Genomic DNA, 17,810 nt, shown 5'->3' on the forward strand with positions numbered 1-17,810 from the left:
AGTGTTGTTTTCCTTTTTGATTAACATATCTAGGAATGGAATTGAGTTATCTACTTGTACTTCCATAGTGAACTTAAGTTTGTCATTATAAGAGTTAAATAGATCCAGAAGTTGTTGTTTTTTGTTGTTAGGTATAATAAGAAAGGTATCATCTACATACAGTTTGACCATTGGAATATGAAAATCTATTAGTGATAAGACCCAACTAAACAAGTCATCCATCACAAGGTTAGCGAATGAGGGACTAGAAGGAGATCCCATAGCAGAGCCAAGGATTTGTCTGTAGAATCTTCCATCAAATACAAAATAACTGCACTCAAAACATACATCCACCAACACCAAGAAACATTCTCTACTTAGGTTGGTAAAGTTCTTAATATAGTTCCATTGTTTCTTTATCACAGTTATCACAAGTTCTTTGGATATATAGGTGAACAGTGAGACCACATCTAGCGACACCAGAATGTAACCCTCCGGAACATGGACATCCTGTAGATCTCTTTTGAGGTCAAAAGAGTTTTTGACATTATATGGTGAAGTTGACAACACTTGAGATAAAATTTGGTGGAGAAACTTTCCAATGTTGTAGGTTGGAGAATTGATATTGTTGGAAATAGGTCTTAAAGAGAGGCCTTCCTTATGGGTCTTTCTGAGGAAGTATAACCTGGGAGAAATACCATTATGTCGGATCAGTTTTTTGTATTCATCAGCTGTAATCATTGATTCCTCTTTAAACTTCTTTAATATCCTGTTTATCTTACCCTGGTACAGCTTTGTGGGGTCTGCTGTTAGCAGTACATAAACTTCAGGGTCACTTAACATTCTATGTGCCTCCTCCAAATATTCACCCCTATACATGACCACCGTAGTATTACCTTTGTCTGATGAACTTATAATTAATTCCGGGTGATCTCTCACAAAGTTATTAGTGTCCGTCAGTTGTTTGAATGTCGGAGTTTGCTGTAACCTTCCGCTAACAGGGTTATTCCTATAGTTATTAATGGTGTTTATACATCTGATCCTGTATTTATTCTTTATCTCATCAGTAAAAGGAGAGACAGATATACAACTCTCTATGTCTTTAATAACTTCTAAAGTTGGGAATTTGAATGGGGGGATTCCATGTTTGGGACCGAGAGCTAACACTGACTTAACATTATCCGGCAGAACTACATCTGTATAGTTTCTTATATAATTGTCCGAAGTCACCAAATTCACAGTGGGTTTTTGTGTCCTCAATAGGTCATCCAGTTTTTTAATATTGTTGTCCCTAGTTTCCAGTAGAACTCTATCTAAAGTTTTTCTTGCAAAGGATCTGAGGGAGTTAACTAAGCTAGGAGATATCAAGTTTGCGAGGAAAATATCTGACTCTCTCAACCTCTGATTTGTCTTCCTCAAATTCCAAATAGTAATTTTTATCTCCACATTCAATATGGAATTTCTGAATCTACTCAAAATCTTCCCTATTTTGTTCCTGAACGGGTGCTCTTCAACTTCCAAGGAATATATTTGGTTTATGTTATGAATGATGTGGTTAGGAAAGACTCTTTCTCGTCTGCACCTCAACAAAAATATTCTTCTGTTCGTCAATGTGGCTAGTTTTCTATGGCCATTTACGAAATCTTTGCAACGTCTGCATATAATGTTCCCATGTCTTTCTTTGATGATACTGAATAAACCCCCAGGTATTTGATCAGTTTGGTTTTCGTCCATGATTGTAATTCAAAAATTAAAGTTATCAGGAATTTGGACAGTTTTTTATTTTCTCAAATGTTCAATGTGCCAACGTTTCGGAGGCAAATTCCTCCTTCTTCAGGGCTAGAAAACGAAAGGACATTCAACAAAACAATCACAAAGACAAAGTTACCGATATTACCTCAAGAATATTAAGCTGTACGAGAAAATATTGAACAGTTACAAAGTTTCATAACACTTGATTAGCTACTTTTGAAAATCTTTTTTATAATCATCTTAGCGTCGTCAGAAAATTAAATCAGAACATATATATAAAGTGGGAAATTTCAAATGTCAAATGTTACAAACACAAAAACACACACAAACTGTCAGATCCTTTTCTTTCTTCTTCTCCTTCTCAAAACAAGTTTCTTCAACGTCATTTCCCCCTTCCCCATGTTATCCGTCACGTTATGTCCAATAAAACATCATAAAAATAACTTAGGTTATTAACATCTTCTCTAAAATTTACGGTGTTATTACTTCTGATGGAAACCATCTCACTGATATTCCTCTTATAACCATTGCTCTCCACATCTAGTATCTCCACCTCTTCGAAGTTAAAATTGTGACCTTCACCGAACACGTGATAGGTTAGGGCAGTCTTTTCCTTGTTGTTTATGTTCTTTGTATCATATTTGTGTTGTTTTATTCTATCTTTTAAATATTGTCGAGTCTGTCCTATATAACTCCTATCACAATCCAAACATGGTATCTTATAAACCACAGATGACATTAGTTCTTTCTTAGTGGTTTCCTTCAATTTTGAGAAGAATCTATTGGTAGTGGAGACGTTATAGAAGGCGCATGTGCAGTTCAACTCTCTGAGAATTTTTTGAATCTTGTAAGACAGGCCATCGATGAAGGGAAATCTGTGAAATGATCTTGTACTATCTTCTGAGTTGGGACTCGATGTATTCTCTTCTCTCTTATTTTGCATTTTTCTGATAGATCTATTTATGAGGTATATGGGGTAATTATTTTGTGTAAGGATTTTCTTTACACTCCTCAAATTTGTCCTATGGTATTCTTCATCACTCAATTTCAACGCTCTATTAATCAAGTTATTTATCACGTTTATCTTTTGTGTGGTGCTATGATTGCTGAAAAAATTCATTAGTCTGTTGGAGTTACTGGGCTTGTAGTACCAACATGTCTTGAGAGTGTTGTTTTCCTTTTTGATTAACATATCTAGGAATGGAATTGAGTTATCTACTTGTACTTCCATAGTGAACTTAAGTTTGTCATTATAAGAGTTAAATAGATCCAGAAGTTGTTGTTTTTTGTTGTTAGGTATAATAAGAAAGGTATCATCTACATACAGTTTGACCATTGGAATATGAAAATCTATTAGTGATAAGACCCAACTAAACAAGTCATCCATCACAAGGTTAGCGAATGAGGGACTAGAAGGAGATCCCATAGCAGAGCCAAGGATTTGTCTGTAGAATCTTCCATCAAATACAAAATAACTGCACTCAAAACATACATCCACCAACACCAAGAAACATTCTCTACTTAGGTTGGTAAAGTTCTTAATATAGTTCCATTGTTTCTTTATCACAGTTATCACAAGTTCTTTGGATATATAGGTGAACAGTGAGACCACATCTAGCGACACCAGAATGTAACCCTCCGGAACATGGACATCCTGTAGATCTCTTTTGAGGTCAAAAGAGTTTTTGACATTATATGGTGAAGTTGACAACACTTGAGATAAAATTTGGTGGAGAAACTTTCCAATGTTGTAGGTTGGAGAATTGATATTGTTGGAAATAGGTCTTAAAGAGAGGCCTTCCTTATGGGTCTTTCTGAGGAAGTATAACCTGGGAGAAATACCATTATGTCGGATCAGTTTTTTGTATTCATCAGCTGTAATCATTGATTCCTCTTTAAACTTCTTTAATATCCTGTTTATCTTACCCTGGTACAGCTTTGTGGGGTCTGCTGTTAGCAGTACATAAACTTCAGGGTCACTTAACATTCTATGTGCCTCCTCCAAATATTCACCCCTATACATGACCACCGTAGTATTACCTTTGTCTGATGAACTTATAATTAATTCCGGGTGATCTCTCACAAAGTTATTAGTGTCCGTCAGTTGTTTGAATGTCGGAGTTTGCTGTAACCTTCCGCTAACAGGGTTATTCCTATAGTTATTAATGGTGTTTATACATCTGATCCTGTATTTATTCTTTATCTCATCAGTAAAAGGAGAGACAGATATACAACTCTCTATGTCTTTAATAACTTCTAAAGTTGGGAATTTGAATGGGGGGATTCCATGTTTGGGACCGAGAGCTAACACTGACTTAACATTATCCGGCAGAACTACATCTGTATAGTTTCTTATATAATTGTCCGAAGTCACCAAATTCACAGTGGGTTTTTGTGTCCTCAATAGGTCATCCAGTTTTTTAATATTGTTGTCCCTAGTTTCCAGTAGAACTCTATCTAAAGTTTTTCTTGCAAAGGATCTGAGGGAGTTAACTAAGCTAGGAGATATCAAGTTTGCGAGGAAAATATCTGACTCTCTCAACCTCTGATTTGTCTTCCTCAAATTCCAAATAGTAATTTTTATCTCCACATTCAATATGGAATTTCTGAATCTACTCAAAATCTTCCCTATTTTGTTCCTGAACGGGTGCTCTTCAACTTCCAAGGAATATATTTGGTTTATGTTATGAATGATGTGGTTAGGAAAGACTCTTTCTCGTCTGCACCTCAACAAAAATATTCTTCTGTTCGTCAATGTGGCTAGTTTTCTATGGCCATTTACGAAATCTTTGCAACGTCTGCATATAATGTTCCCATGTCTTTCTTTGATGATACTGAATAAACCCCCAGGTATTTGATCAGTTTGGTTTTCGTCCATGATTGTAATTCAAAAATTAAAGTTATCAGGAATTTGGACAGTTTTTTATTTTCTCAAATGTTCAATGTGCCAACGTTTCGGAGGCAAATTCCTCCTTCTTCAGGGCTAGAAAACGAAAGGACATTCAACAAAACAATCACAAAGACAAAGTTACCGATATTACCTCAAGAATATTAAGCTGTACGAGAAAATATTGAACAGTTACAAAGTTTCATAACACTTGATTAGCTACTTTTGAAAATCTTTTTTATAATCATCTTAGCGTCGTCAGAAAATTAAATCAGAACATATATATAAAGTGGGAAATTTCAAATGTCAAATGTTACAAACACAAAAACACACACAAACTGTCAGATCCTTTTCTTTCTTCTTCTCCTTCTCAAAACAAGTTTCTTCAACGTCATTTCCCCCTTCCCCATGTTATCCGTCACGTTATGTCCAATAAAACATCATAAAAATAACTTAGGTTATTAACATCTTCTCTAAAATTTACGGTGTTATTACTTCTGATGGAAACCATCTCACTGATATTCCTCTTATAACCATTGCTCTCCACATCTAGTATCTCCACCTCTTCGAAGTTAAAATTGTGACCTTCACCGAACACGTGATAGGTTAGGGCAGTCTTTTCCTTGTTGTTTATGTTCTTTGTATCATATTTGTGTTGTTTTATTCTATCTTTTAAATATTGTCGAGTCTGTCCTATATAACTCCTATCACAATCCAAACATGGTATCTTATAAACCACAGATGACATTAGTTCTTTCTTAGTGGTTTCCTTCAATTTTGAGAAGAATCTATTGGTAGTGGAGACGTTATAGAAGGCGCATGTGCAGTTCAACTCTCTGAGAATTTTTTGAATCTTGTAAGACAGGCCATCGATGAAGGGAAATCTGTGAAATGATCTTGTACTATCTTCTGAGTTGGGACTCGATGTATTCTCTTCTCTCTTATTTTGCATTTTTCTGATAGATCTATTTATGAGGTATATGGGGTAATTATTTTGTGTAAGGATTTTCTTTACACTCCTCAAATTTGTCCTATGGTATTCTTCATCACTCAATTTCAACGCTCTATTAATCAAGTTATTTATCACGTTTATCTTTTGTGTGGTGCTATGATTGCTGAAAAAATTCATTAGTCTGTTGGAGTTACTGGGCTTGTAGTACCAACATGTCTTGAGAGTGTTGTTTTCCTTTTTGATTAACATATCTAGGAATGGAATTGAGTTATCTACTTGTACTTCCATAGTGAACTTAAGTTTGTCATTATAAGAGTTAAATAGATCCAGAAGTTGTTGTTTTTTGTTGTTAGGTATAATAAGAAAGGTATCATCTACATACAGTTTGACCATTGGAATATGAAAATCTATTAGTGATAAGACCCAACTAAACAAGTCATCCATCACAAGGTTAGCGAATGAGGGACTAGAAGGAGATCCCATAGCAGAGCCAAGGATTTGTCTGTAGAATCTTCCATCAAATACAAAATAACTGCACTCAAAACATACATCCACCAACACCAAGAAACATTCTCTACTTAGGTTGGTAAAGTTCTTAATATAGTTCCATTGTTTCTTTATCACAGTTATCACAAGTTCTTTGGATATATAGGTGAACAGTGAGACCACATCTAGCGACACCAGAATGTAACCCTCCGGAACATGGACATCCTGTAGATCTCTTTTGAGGTCAAAAGAGTTTTTGACATTATATGGTGAAGTTGACAACACTTGAGATAAAATTTGGTGGAGAAACTTTCCAATGTTGTAGGTTGGAGAATTGATATTGTTGGAAATAGGTCTTAAAGAGAGGCCTTCCTTATGGGTCTTTCTGAGGAAGTATAACCTGGGAGAAATACCATTATGTCGGATCAGTTTTTTGTATTCATCAGCTGTAATCATTGATTCCTCTTTAAACTTCTTTAATATCCTGTTTATCTTACCCTGGTACAGCTTTGTGGGGTCTGCTGTTAGCAGTACATAAACTTCAGGGTCACTTAACATTCTATGTGCCTCCTCCAAATATTCACCCCTATACATGACCACCGTAGTAAAATTTCTTAGAAAATAAAAAACTGTCCAAATTCCTGATAACTTTAATTTTTGAATTACAATCATGGACGAAAACCAAACTGATCAAATACCTGGGGGTTTATTCAGTATCATCAAAGAAAGACATGGGAACATTATATGCAGACGTTGCAAAGATTTCGTAAATGGCCATAGAAAACTAGCCACATTGACGAACAGAAGAATATTTTTGTTGAGGTGCAGACGAGAAAGAGTCTTTCCTAACCACATCATTCATAACATAAACCAAATATATTCCTTGGAAGTTGAAGAGCACCCGTTCAGGAACAAAATAGGGAAGATTTTGAGTAGATTCAGAAATTCCATATTGAATGTGGAGATAAAAATTACTATTTGGAATTTGAGGAAGACAAATCAGAGGTTGAGAGAGTCAGATATTTTCCTCGCAAACTTGATATCTCCTAGCTTAGTTAACTCCCTCAGATCCTTTGCAAGAAAAACTTTAGATAGAGTTCTACTGGAAACTAGGGACAACAATATTAAAAAACTGGATGACCTATTGAGGACACAAAAACCCACTGTGAATTTGGTGACTTCGGACAATTATATAAGAAACTATACAGATGTAGTTCTGCCGGATAATGTTAAGTCAGTGTTAGCTCTCGGTCCCAAACATGGAATCCCCCCATTCAAATTCCCAACTTTAGAAGTTATTAAAGACATAGAGAGTTGTATATCTGTCTCTCCTTTTACTGATGAGATAAAGAATAAATACAGGATCAGATGTATAAACACCATTAATAACTATAGGAATAACCCTGTTAGCGGAAGGTTACAGCAAACTCCGACATTCAAACAACTGACGGACACTAATAACTTTGTGAGAGATCACCCGGAATTAATTATAAGTTCATCAGACAAAGGTAATACTACGGTGGTCATGTATAGGGGTGAATATTTGGAGGAGGCACATAGAATGTTAAGTGACCCTGAAGTTTATGTACTGCTAACAGCAGACCCCACAAAGCTGTACCAGGGTAAGATAAACAGGATATTAAAGAAGTTTAAAGAGGAATCAATGATTACAGCTGATGAATACAAAAAACTGATCCGACATAATGGTATTTCTCCCAGGTTATACTTCCTCAGAAAGACCCATAAGGAAGGCCTCTCTTTAAGACCTATTTCCAACAATATCAATTCTCCAACCTACAACATTGGAAAGTTTCTCCACCAAATTTTATCTCAAGTGTTGTCAACTTCACCATATAATGTCAAAAACTCTTTTGACCTCAAAAGAGATCTACAGGATGTCCATGTTCCGGAGGGTTACATTCTGGTGTCGCTAGATGTGGTCTCACTGTTCACCTATATATCCAAAGAACTTGTGATAACTGTGATAAAGAAACAATGGAACTATATTAAGAACTTTACCAACCTAAGTAGAGAATGTTTCTTGGTGTTGGTGGATGTATGTTTTGAGTGCAGTTATTTTGTATTTGATGGAAGATTCTACAGACAAATCCTTGGCTCTGCTATGGGATCTCCTTCTAGTCCCTCATTCGCTAACCTTGTGATGGATGACTTGTTTAGTTGGGTCTTATCACTAATAGATTTTCATATTCCAATGGTCAAACTGTATGTAGATGATACCTTTCTTATTATACCTAACAACAAAAAACAACAACTTCTGGATCTATTTAACTCTTATAATGACAAACTTAAGTTCACTATGGAAGTACAAGTAGATAACTCAATTCCATTCCTAGATATGTTAATCAAAAAGGAAAACAACACTCTCAAGACATGTTGGTACTACAAGCCCAGTAACTCCAACAGACTAATGAATTTTTTCAGCAATCATAGCACCACACAAAAGATAAACGTGATAAATAACTTGATTAATAGAGCGTTGAAATTGAGTGATGAAGAATACCATAGGACAAATTTGAGGAGTGTAAAGAAAATCCTTACACAAAATAATTACCCCATATACCTCATAAATAGATCTATCAGAAAAATGCAAAATAAGAGAGAAGAGAATACATCGAGTCCCAACTCAGAAGATAGTACAAGATCATTTCACAGATTTCCCTTCATCGATGGCCTGTCTTACAAGATTCAAAAAATTCTCAGAGAGTTGAACTGCACATGCGCCTTCTATAACGTCTCCACTACCAATAGATTCTTCTCAAAATTGAAGGAAACCACCAAGAAAGAACTAATGTCATCTGTGGTTTATAAGATACCATGTTTGGATTGTGATAGGAGTTATATAGGACAGACTCGACAATATTTAAAAGATAGAATAAAACAACACAAATATGATACAAAGAACATAAACAACAAGGAAAAGACTGCCCTAACCTATCACGTGTTCGGTGAAGGTCACAATTTTAACTTCGAAGAGGTGGAGATACTAGATGTGGAGAGCAATGGTTATAAGAGGAATATCAGTGAGATGGTTTCCATCAGAAGTAATAACACCGTAAATTTTAGAGAAGATGTTAATAACCTAAGTTATTTTTATGATGTTTTATTGGACATAACGTGACGGATAACATGGGGAAGGGGGAAATGACGTTGAAGAAACTTGTTTTGAGAAGGAGAAGAAGAAAGAAAAGGATCTGACAGTTTGTGTGTGTTTTTGTGTTTGTAACATTTGACATTTGAAATTTCCCACTTTATATATATGTTCTGATTTAATTTTCTGACGACGCTAAGATGATTATAAAAAAGATTTTCAAAAGTAGCTAATCAAGTGTTATGAAACTTTGTAACTGTTCAATATTTTCTCGTACAGCTTAATATTCTTGAGGTAATATCGGTAACTTTGTCTTTGTGATTGTTTTGTTGAATGTCCTTTCGTTTTCTAGCCCTGAAGAAGGAGGAATTTGCCTCCGAAACGTTGGCACATTGAACATTTGAGAAAATAAAAAACTGTCCAAATTCCTGATAACTTTAATTTTTGAATTACAATCATGGACGAAAACCAAACTGATCAAATACCTGGGGGTTTATTCAGTATCATCAAAGAAAGACATGGGAACATTATATGCAGACGTTGCAAAGATTTCGTAAATGGCCATAGAAAACTAGCCACATTGACGAACAGAAGAATATTTTTGTTGAGGTGCAGACGAGAAAGAGTCTTTCCTAACCACATCATTCATAACATAAACCAAATATATTCCTTGGAAGTTGAAGAGCACCCGTTCAGGAACAAAATAGGGAAGATTTTGAGTAGATTCAGAAATTCCATATTGAATGTGGAGATAAAAATTACTATTTGGAATTTGAGGAAGACAAATCAGAGGTTGAGAGAGTCAGATATTTTCCTCGCAAACTTGATATCTCCTAGCTTAGTTAACTCCCTCAGATCCTTTGCAAGAAAAACTTTAGATAGAGTTCTACTGGAAACTAGGGACAACAATATTAAAAAACTGGATGACCTATTGAGGACACAAAAACCCACTGTGAATTTGGTGACTTCGGACAATTATATAAGAAACTATACAGATGTAGTTCTGCCGGATAATGTTAAGTCAGTGTTAGCTCTCGGTCCCAAACATGGAATCCCCCCATTCAAATTCCCAACTTTAGAAGTTATTAAAGACATAGAGAGTTGTATATCTGTCTCTCCTTTTACTGATGAGATAAAGAATAAATACAGGATCAGATGTATAAACACCATTAATAACTATAGGAATAACCCTGTTAGCGGAAGGTTACAGCAAACTCCGACATTCAAACAACTGACGGACACTAATAACTTTGTGAGAGATCACCCGGAATTAATTATAAGTTCATCAGACAAAGGTAATACTACGGTGGTCATGTATAGGGGTGAATATTTGGAGGAGGCACATAGAATGTTAAGTGACCCTGAAGTTTATGTACTGCTAACAGCAGACCCCACAAAGCTGTACCAGGGTAAGATAAACAGGATATTAAAGAAGTTTAAAGAGGAATCAATGATTACAGCTGATGAATACAAAAAACTGATCCGACATAATGGTATTTCTCCCAGGTTATACTTCCTCAGAAAGACCCATAAAGAAGGCCTCTCTTTAAGACCTATTTCCAACAATATCAATTCTCCAACCTACAACATTGGAAAGTTTCTCCACCAAATTTTATCTCAAGTGTTGTCAACTTCACCATATAATGTCAAAAACTCTTTTGACCTCAAAAGAGATCTACAGGATGTCCATGTTCCGGAGGGTTACATTCTGGTGTCGCTAGATGTGGTCTCACTGTTCACCTATATATCCAAAGAACTTGTGATAACTGTGATAAAGAAACAATGGAACTATATTAAGAACTTTACCAACCTAAGTAGAGAATGTTTCTTGGTGTTGGTGGATGTATGTTTTGAGTGCAGTTATTTTGTATTTGATGGAAGATTCTACAGACAAATCCTTGGCTCTGCTATGGGATCTCCTTCTAGTCCCTCATTCGCTAACCTTGTGATGGATGACTTGTTTAGTTGGGTCTTATCACTAATAGATTTTCATATTCCAATGGTCAAACTGTATGTAGATGATACCTTTCTTATTATACCTAACAACAAAAAACAACAACTTCTGGATCTATTTAACTCTTATAATGACAAACTTAAGTTCACTATGGAAGTACAAGTAGATAACTCAATTCCATTCCTAGATATGTTAATCAAAAAGGAAAACAACACTCTCAAGACATGTTGGTACTACAAGCCCAGTAACTCCAACAGACTAATGAATTTTTTCAGCAATCATAGCACCACACAAAAGATAAACGTGATAAATAACTTGATTAATAGAGCGTTGAAATTGAGTGATGAAGAATACCATAGGACAAATTTGAGGAGTGTAAAGAAAATCCTTACACAAAATAATTACCCCATATACCTCATAAATAGATCTATCAGAAAAATGCAAAATAAGAGAGAAGAGAATACATCGAGTCCCAACTCAGAAGATAGTACAAGATCATTTCACAGATTTCCCTTCATCGATGGCCTGTCTTACAAGATTCAAAAAATTCTCAGAGAGTTGAACTGCACATGCGCCTTCTATAACGTCTCCACTACCAATAGATTCTTCTCAAAATTGAAGGAAACCACTAAGAAAGAACTAATGTCATCTGTGGTTTATAAGATACCATGTTTGGATTGTGATAGGAGTTATATAGGACAGACTCGACAATATTTAAAAGATAGAATAAAACAACACAAATATGATACAAAGAACATAAACAACAAGGAAAAGACTGCCCTAACCTATCACGTGTTCGGTGAAGGTCACAATTTTAACTTCGAAGAGGTGGAGATACTAGATGTGGAGAGCAATGGTTATAAGAGGAATATCAGTGAGATGGTTTCCATCAGAAGTAATAACACCGTAAATTTTAGAGAAGATGTTAATAACCTAAGTTATTTTTATGATGTTTTATTGGACATAACGTGACGGATAACATGGGGAAGGGGGAAATGACGTTGAAGAAACTTGTTTTGAGAAGGAGAAGAAGAAAGAAAAGGATCTGACAGTTTGTGTGTGTTTTTGTGTTTGTAACATTTGACATTTGAAATTTCCCACTTTATATATATGTTCTGATTTAATTTTCTGACGACGCTAAGATGATTATAAAAAAGATTTTCAAAAGTAGCTAATCAAGTGTTATGAAACTTTGTAACTGTTCAATATTTTCTCGTACAGCTTAATATTCTTGAGGTAATATCGGTAACTTTGTCTTTGTGATTGTTTTGTTGAATGTCCTTTCGTTTTCTAGCCCTGAAGAAGGAGGAATTTGCCTCCGAAACGTTGGCACATTGAACATTTGAGAAAATAAAAAACTGTCCAAATTCCTGATAACTTTAATTTTTTATCTTCATGTTTTTGCCACTTCCTGTTATACCGGAAGTAGCTATTAACTTCGGTGCAAATGGCTCACTCAATAAATTTTTGAGTGTTTGGATACCCCATCGACTTTTGATGTAACTTCGTTTATATGACGTCGTTCATATTCCGATGTTTTCCAGAGTAATTCGAGCTGATTTTCTATTTGTAATAAGGAAGGTCACAGCTATTTTCGATTATTTTTCTGTAAAAAAAAAAAATGTTCAATCGACCATATCCGCAAATTGACTATTTTCGAAACATTAAAGTAAAAACACTTCACTAAGAGAAGCAAGAAATTCATTTCTAATTATTGATCTTGTTATTTAATAATTCAATTATTAACACTCATTTGTGTTTACTGTTTAAGTTTCGATAAAATGCCCGATTTGATGAATGAAGTCACATGCTTATACATGGCGAATGTAATCGAGTTGTGAATAGAACACTAGACTAAAAATTGGGAGATTTCCAGACCTATCTAGACCGTGAAGAGATATCTTCAATAAAGAAATGAACATCAACAAAAAAATGGGTTTTTCAGAAGAAAACACTTCTTAGTACATATCCATCTTGAAGGATCATACCTAATCCTGATTGAAATCTGAATTTCAAGAACTGTGTTTCTGAGGACACGTTGACGAGTATGCTACATTGGAAGCCACTGCAGAAGCGGCCTTGAAAGAAAGGTCGTCCAGAGAAATTAATCTCATTCTAATTGCCTGAAACTATCACCGTGCAATAAAATCTCTAGAGTTCATATCGATATTCTCGGTCTACTGGGCACCTAATTACGTAATTGCTGTTACGTAACGTTACTTGGGTACTTCTTTAACGACCAGTGAATTTCTAGTTCAAGATCATGGTCTAACGAAAGCGAAATTTATGTAGGTGAACGTAACAGGAATCAGGTGAACTTGCGGTTTCGTCTCGTTGAAGATTAGAGGATGCTCTATGATTTTTTGGCTTTTTTGACGGGTGTTCGATGCTCCGGCAGTTGTCGATTTAAACTTTTAAAGTTTTAGTCTTAGGAAAACCCATAAAAGTTCTTCTTGACTGAACACTCGTATCATACAGGTTGTTTTCAAAGATGAGACTTTTTTTGACAGAAGGTAAAACTCATCAAAATAAGTCGTTTAACCAAAAGTTGTCTATATAAAATATCCAAGATGGCTGAGAAACAACCCCTAGAACATGGACAAACTGTCATTGAATTTCAAGTACAGGACAATGTTCAGTACCAAGTTTATCGGATTAGATGCATCAGGTCACAGGAGAGAATCATAATTGTTGTATCGTGCAATTCAAGGTGAAAAAAACTGTAGAAAATCGAGGCAGTTTCTTAAAAGTGCTTATGTTAGTTATGTTGAAAAAGTGCTATTATGTTTCCCCATGTCGTCCCATTTTTACGACGATTGTTGGAATGTTCGAACAAGAAGATTGTGATGCTCATTGTGAAAGAATTCGTGAATAATTTAGACGAATTTTATTGGTGAGCTTTTGAAGCATTATTCCATTTTTTACACTTGTGTCCTTGAATCTCTTCTATCAGTAGGTATGGAAAGGAGCCATTTCATAAAATCGTGTAAGTCAATTAAAAATAATGAGAACAATTCGGCAATCCTAAGTTTCCATTTTCATTACCACATAAATATCGAACTAGCCAATATCCTAGACGAAACCACATGGTCGAATCAGAAGATAAGTTTTTCCCCACTGCTTTGCGATAATTCAGCTAACAAACGGTCTAGGGACGTATTAAGATTTATTTCAGTAATCTTTTTGAATTTTTTTTACTTGTTCATTTTGAAAGTTTTGTATAAGTGGTTTTTGGTGAAACTCTTCTGTTGAAAAAAAAAGCCTCACCTTCAAAAACACCCTGTATGCAAGGCGTATATTTCGTGAAGATACGATCTATTCGGTTTTTCAGAGGGAACACACAAATGAATGGAATATTTATGAAAACCACCCATCTTTCACATAAACATACTCTGAAAATTTGTACCAAATACTTTTGTCTCGGGAAGTTTAATGCAGTAGAATGAAGAACTTTCGCTTTCGATCATTCTTAAAATTTTCGTACCCATCATCTGAAATCTCAGATGTCAGATTTGAAATGTTTCAATAGGTACTACGGTCGATTAATAGTTTTGAACTTCAATCAAACTTTCTCGACTCGCTTGTTGATGGAGCTTCTGCACACGAAATGATTTCAAAGTTTTCAAATTCGGAAGCAGTACTGTATTGTCCAAAATATTCACGAGGCTACGACACCACTACGAGACTAGTCACTAGTCTTGTCCACAGAGAAAAAAATTTTTTAAGGTCTAGGGACGTTGCAGGTTCGCTGTAATAAATGTATCCAATTAACAGGATAATATGTTGAATAATAAAATATTTTGACATTGAAATTTTGTTTGGTTCTATAGTCGGCTAAGAATTTTTCAATACTATGTATATCCTCGTAATTATGATCGTTAACATTTTTCTTTTTTTGCAGGAGGAGATGGGACACATCATTTTAAAGTATTGGTTCCGAGTACGGCAGCTGGTGCCATTATCGGTAAAGGGGGCGAGACCATCGCTCAACTACAAAAAGACACGGGAGCCCGCGTCAAAATGTCAAAATCGCACGATTTCTATCCAGGTGAGTTCATGAAATATCAACGTATCTTTACTGAACACAAAATATTTTCTATGATAATGAAAGAATGATCAATTCTGTCGTGAACTGAACGTGCTCCCACCTTCTCAATTCTTACACGCATGTTGTCTGCAATTAGCAGGCCAAAGTACTGCATACGAGGAAATATCGGACATATGCCATTGTCTTCGTTTGGGTTTCGATCTGGGTGGGATTAAACCAGATCTCGTATCATACTGGATGGTGCTCGAGTACTACTCGATAATATTTAGAAGCTACTACCAGTATTTAATTAGGGTCCATCAATTCCAAATTTTTCTTTGGAAGAAGGAGCTGTGTTGCACTGACGGGGGTCAAATGAGACCCAAACCATGGTCAGCAATGTCAGCTACAATGATTGTTTTTTTACTATTCTGACAAGCTGTCCTAGACAATTCCCCCTATATACAGGTCCAATTTTTAGTAGATGTATTCTACAGGGTCTAAGGTATCTCCCCTTGTATTATTCTTACAGACTCGAGTAAATCACAATTTCCCTCTTGGGCTCCCCAACTATACCCGCACGAAAAAGGTGCATGTCTTCGACAATGCTTCAAAAACATCAGTCACTCATAAAGTGTATAACTCCGAACGATTTAAACTCTGTCTTCTAGGGAAGTAGCAAAGAAGGTGATCAGTAGTCTCACCTTCCTTTTGTTCTCATTCTGAATCGGCTGATTAGGGCTGTCGGAAGTTGAAATCGAATAGAATTTGATTGTGATTCAATTCACAGAGAGCAAAGAAAGCAATTCAATATTGAAATGCGTTAAGCTGAAAATTCAGTCTTGATGAAAGCATAATATTGACCTGAGGAATATGGGGAAAAATTTAGCAGTTAAAAATAGGTTTGTTCCCAATGACTGTATTTTCCTTCGTTCTTTCCGTAAATGCACTTCATCATTTTCATCCAATTTTTTTTGCGAATCGTTCCTACCTAAATTGAAAGAAAAAGTGGAATTGTTATGTTCAATTCTGAAGTTTTGAAATTTTATTTCTCTTGAAGAATAGCTCTTCTTGGATTTGGGATATATCGAACATGAGTCGTCTGAATAAATTCATATTACCCTTCATGAAACACTTAAATGTTATAGTTTTCGTGACCAAGTTAAAAAACTAAAAAGTTCACAATTTCCTTCCACAAATAGTCAATAGCCATTCTAAACAGAAATAATTTACTATTACATACATTATTCATCAATAATTCGCCTGCGTATTTTCAATCTTACGTATAACGAAAACGAATGGAGATATGAAAAAAAATCTACTCAATTGTTCTTTTTTTTAACTCCATGGAAATTATGTTAACACAAAAACTTCCACAATTCATTTTTCTTTGTTTCATCATACAATGGAATCTTGTTACGTTAATCAGAGAATAATTAAAGTGGGAATCAAATATAAATAAATTATTTTCTACGTTCTTTTTCGATTGTTCTATTTCTGAAATGAGCTTAAAAGATACACGCTAAATAAAAATGTATCAAATAGCCATAATTGAAAGGAAGAAAATCTCTAAATTAAAAGGAAAATAATTCAATTAAGAACGAAAAATTTTATTTTTGTGTTCATTTCCATCATTTTGGAGTAATTTTGGAAATTGCTGAATGAAAAAGTTCTAGACTTCTCTAATAGAATTGCTGTGAATTCCTTCTTTCCCAATTATGGTTGCCCCTGGACGAATTTTCTTGAATCTGATATCCAAGATGACTGAGATACAACCCCTAGAAGTTCGACAAAATTTCATTGAATTTCTCGTACGGGACTGTGGAAGGTGACTCCGGCATCGCAAAAACGAAACGAAACATAAACATATGGCTGGACAAGTACCAAGTTCAGCGGATTAGATGCATCAGGTCACTTTTGAGAGAATCATAATTGTTGTATCGTGCAATTTAGGGTAAAAAAAAATGTAGAAAATCGAAGCAGTTTCTTGAAAGTGCTTATGTTAGTTATGTTGAAAGAGTGCTATGATGTTTCCCCATTTCATCCCATTTTGCGACGATTGTTGGAATGTTCGAACAAGAAGATTGTGATGCCCATTGTGAATAAATTCGTGAATAATTTAGACGAATTTTATTGGTGAGATTTTGAAGTATTATTCTATTTTTTACACTTGTGTCCTAAGTCTCTTCTGTCAGTTGGTATCGAAATGAGCCATTTCATAAAATCGTGTAAGTCACTAAAAAATAATGAGAACAATTCGGCAAACCTAAGTTTCCATTTTCATTACCACGTAAAAATCGAACGAGCCATTATTCTAAACGAAACCACATGGTCGAATCAGGAGATAAGTTTTTTCCCACTGCTTTGTAACCAGTGCCAGTAATCATTTTCAATTTTTTTCTCAACTTCGTCATTTTGAAAGTTTTGTATAGGTGATTTTTGGTGAAACGCTTCATTTTGACCAGTTCTACCTTCTGTTGAAACAAAAAGCCTCACCTACATAAACCACACATCGGAGAGAAATCATCTGACGCATGACGCAGAGTTGTACTGTATGCTGTATGTTATTGTTGGTACAAGATTGTTCGTCAAACTCCAAATTCTAAAGATGCTCTGTTTTCGGACATTTTTTCCTAATTTCCCTGTGGGAAAATTAACCTATCC

General features: G+C 35.2%; 2 protein-coding genes across 7 annotated transcripts in view; one reads left to right on the forward strand and one right to left on the reverse strand.

The window, feature by feature from the left end:
- Positions 1-17,810, reverse strand: part of LOC123308500 (tetratricopeptide repeat protein 30A) — a 165,411-nt gene that overhangs the window by 110,507 nt on the left and 37,094 nt on the right. The gene's annotated exons all lie outside the window — the stretch shown is intronic.
- The window catches only part of LOC123308502 (RNA-binding protein Nova-1), a 156,179-nt gene that overhangs the window by 94,604 nt on the left and 43,765 nt on the right, over positions 1-17,810 (forward strand). For all 6 annotated transcript variants that reach the window (XM_044891167.1, XM_044891168.1, XM_044891173.1 and 3 more), the window contains one exon: positions 15,021-15,167. In XM_044891167.1, coding sequence (XP_044747102.1) covers positions 15,021-15,167 — 147 coding nt within the window. The remainder of the gene's footprint in view (positions 1-15,020; positions 15,168-17,810) is intronic.

Source organism: Coccinella septempunctata, chromosome 2, assembly GCF_907165205.1.
Source record: "Coccinella septempunctata chromosome 2, icCocSept1.1, whole genome shotgun sequence".
NCBI lineage: Eukaryota > Metazoa > Arthropoda > Insecta > Coleoptera > Coccinellidae > Coccinella > Coccinella septempunctata.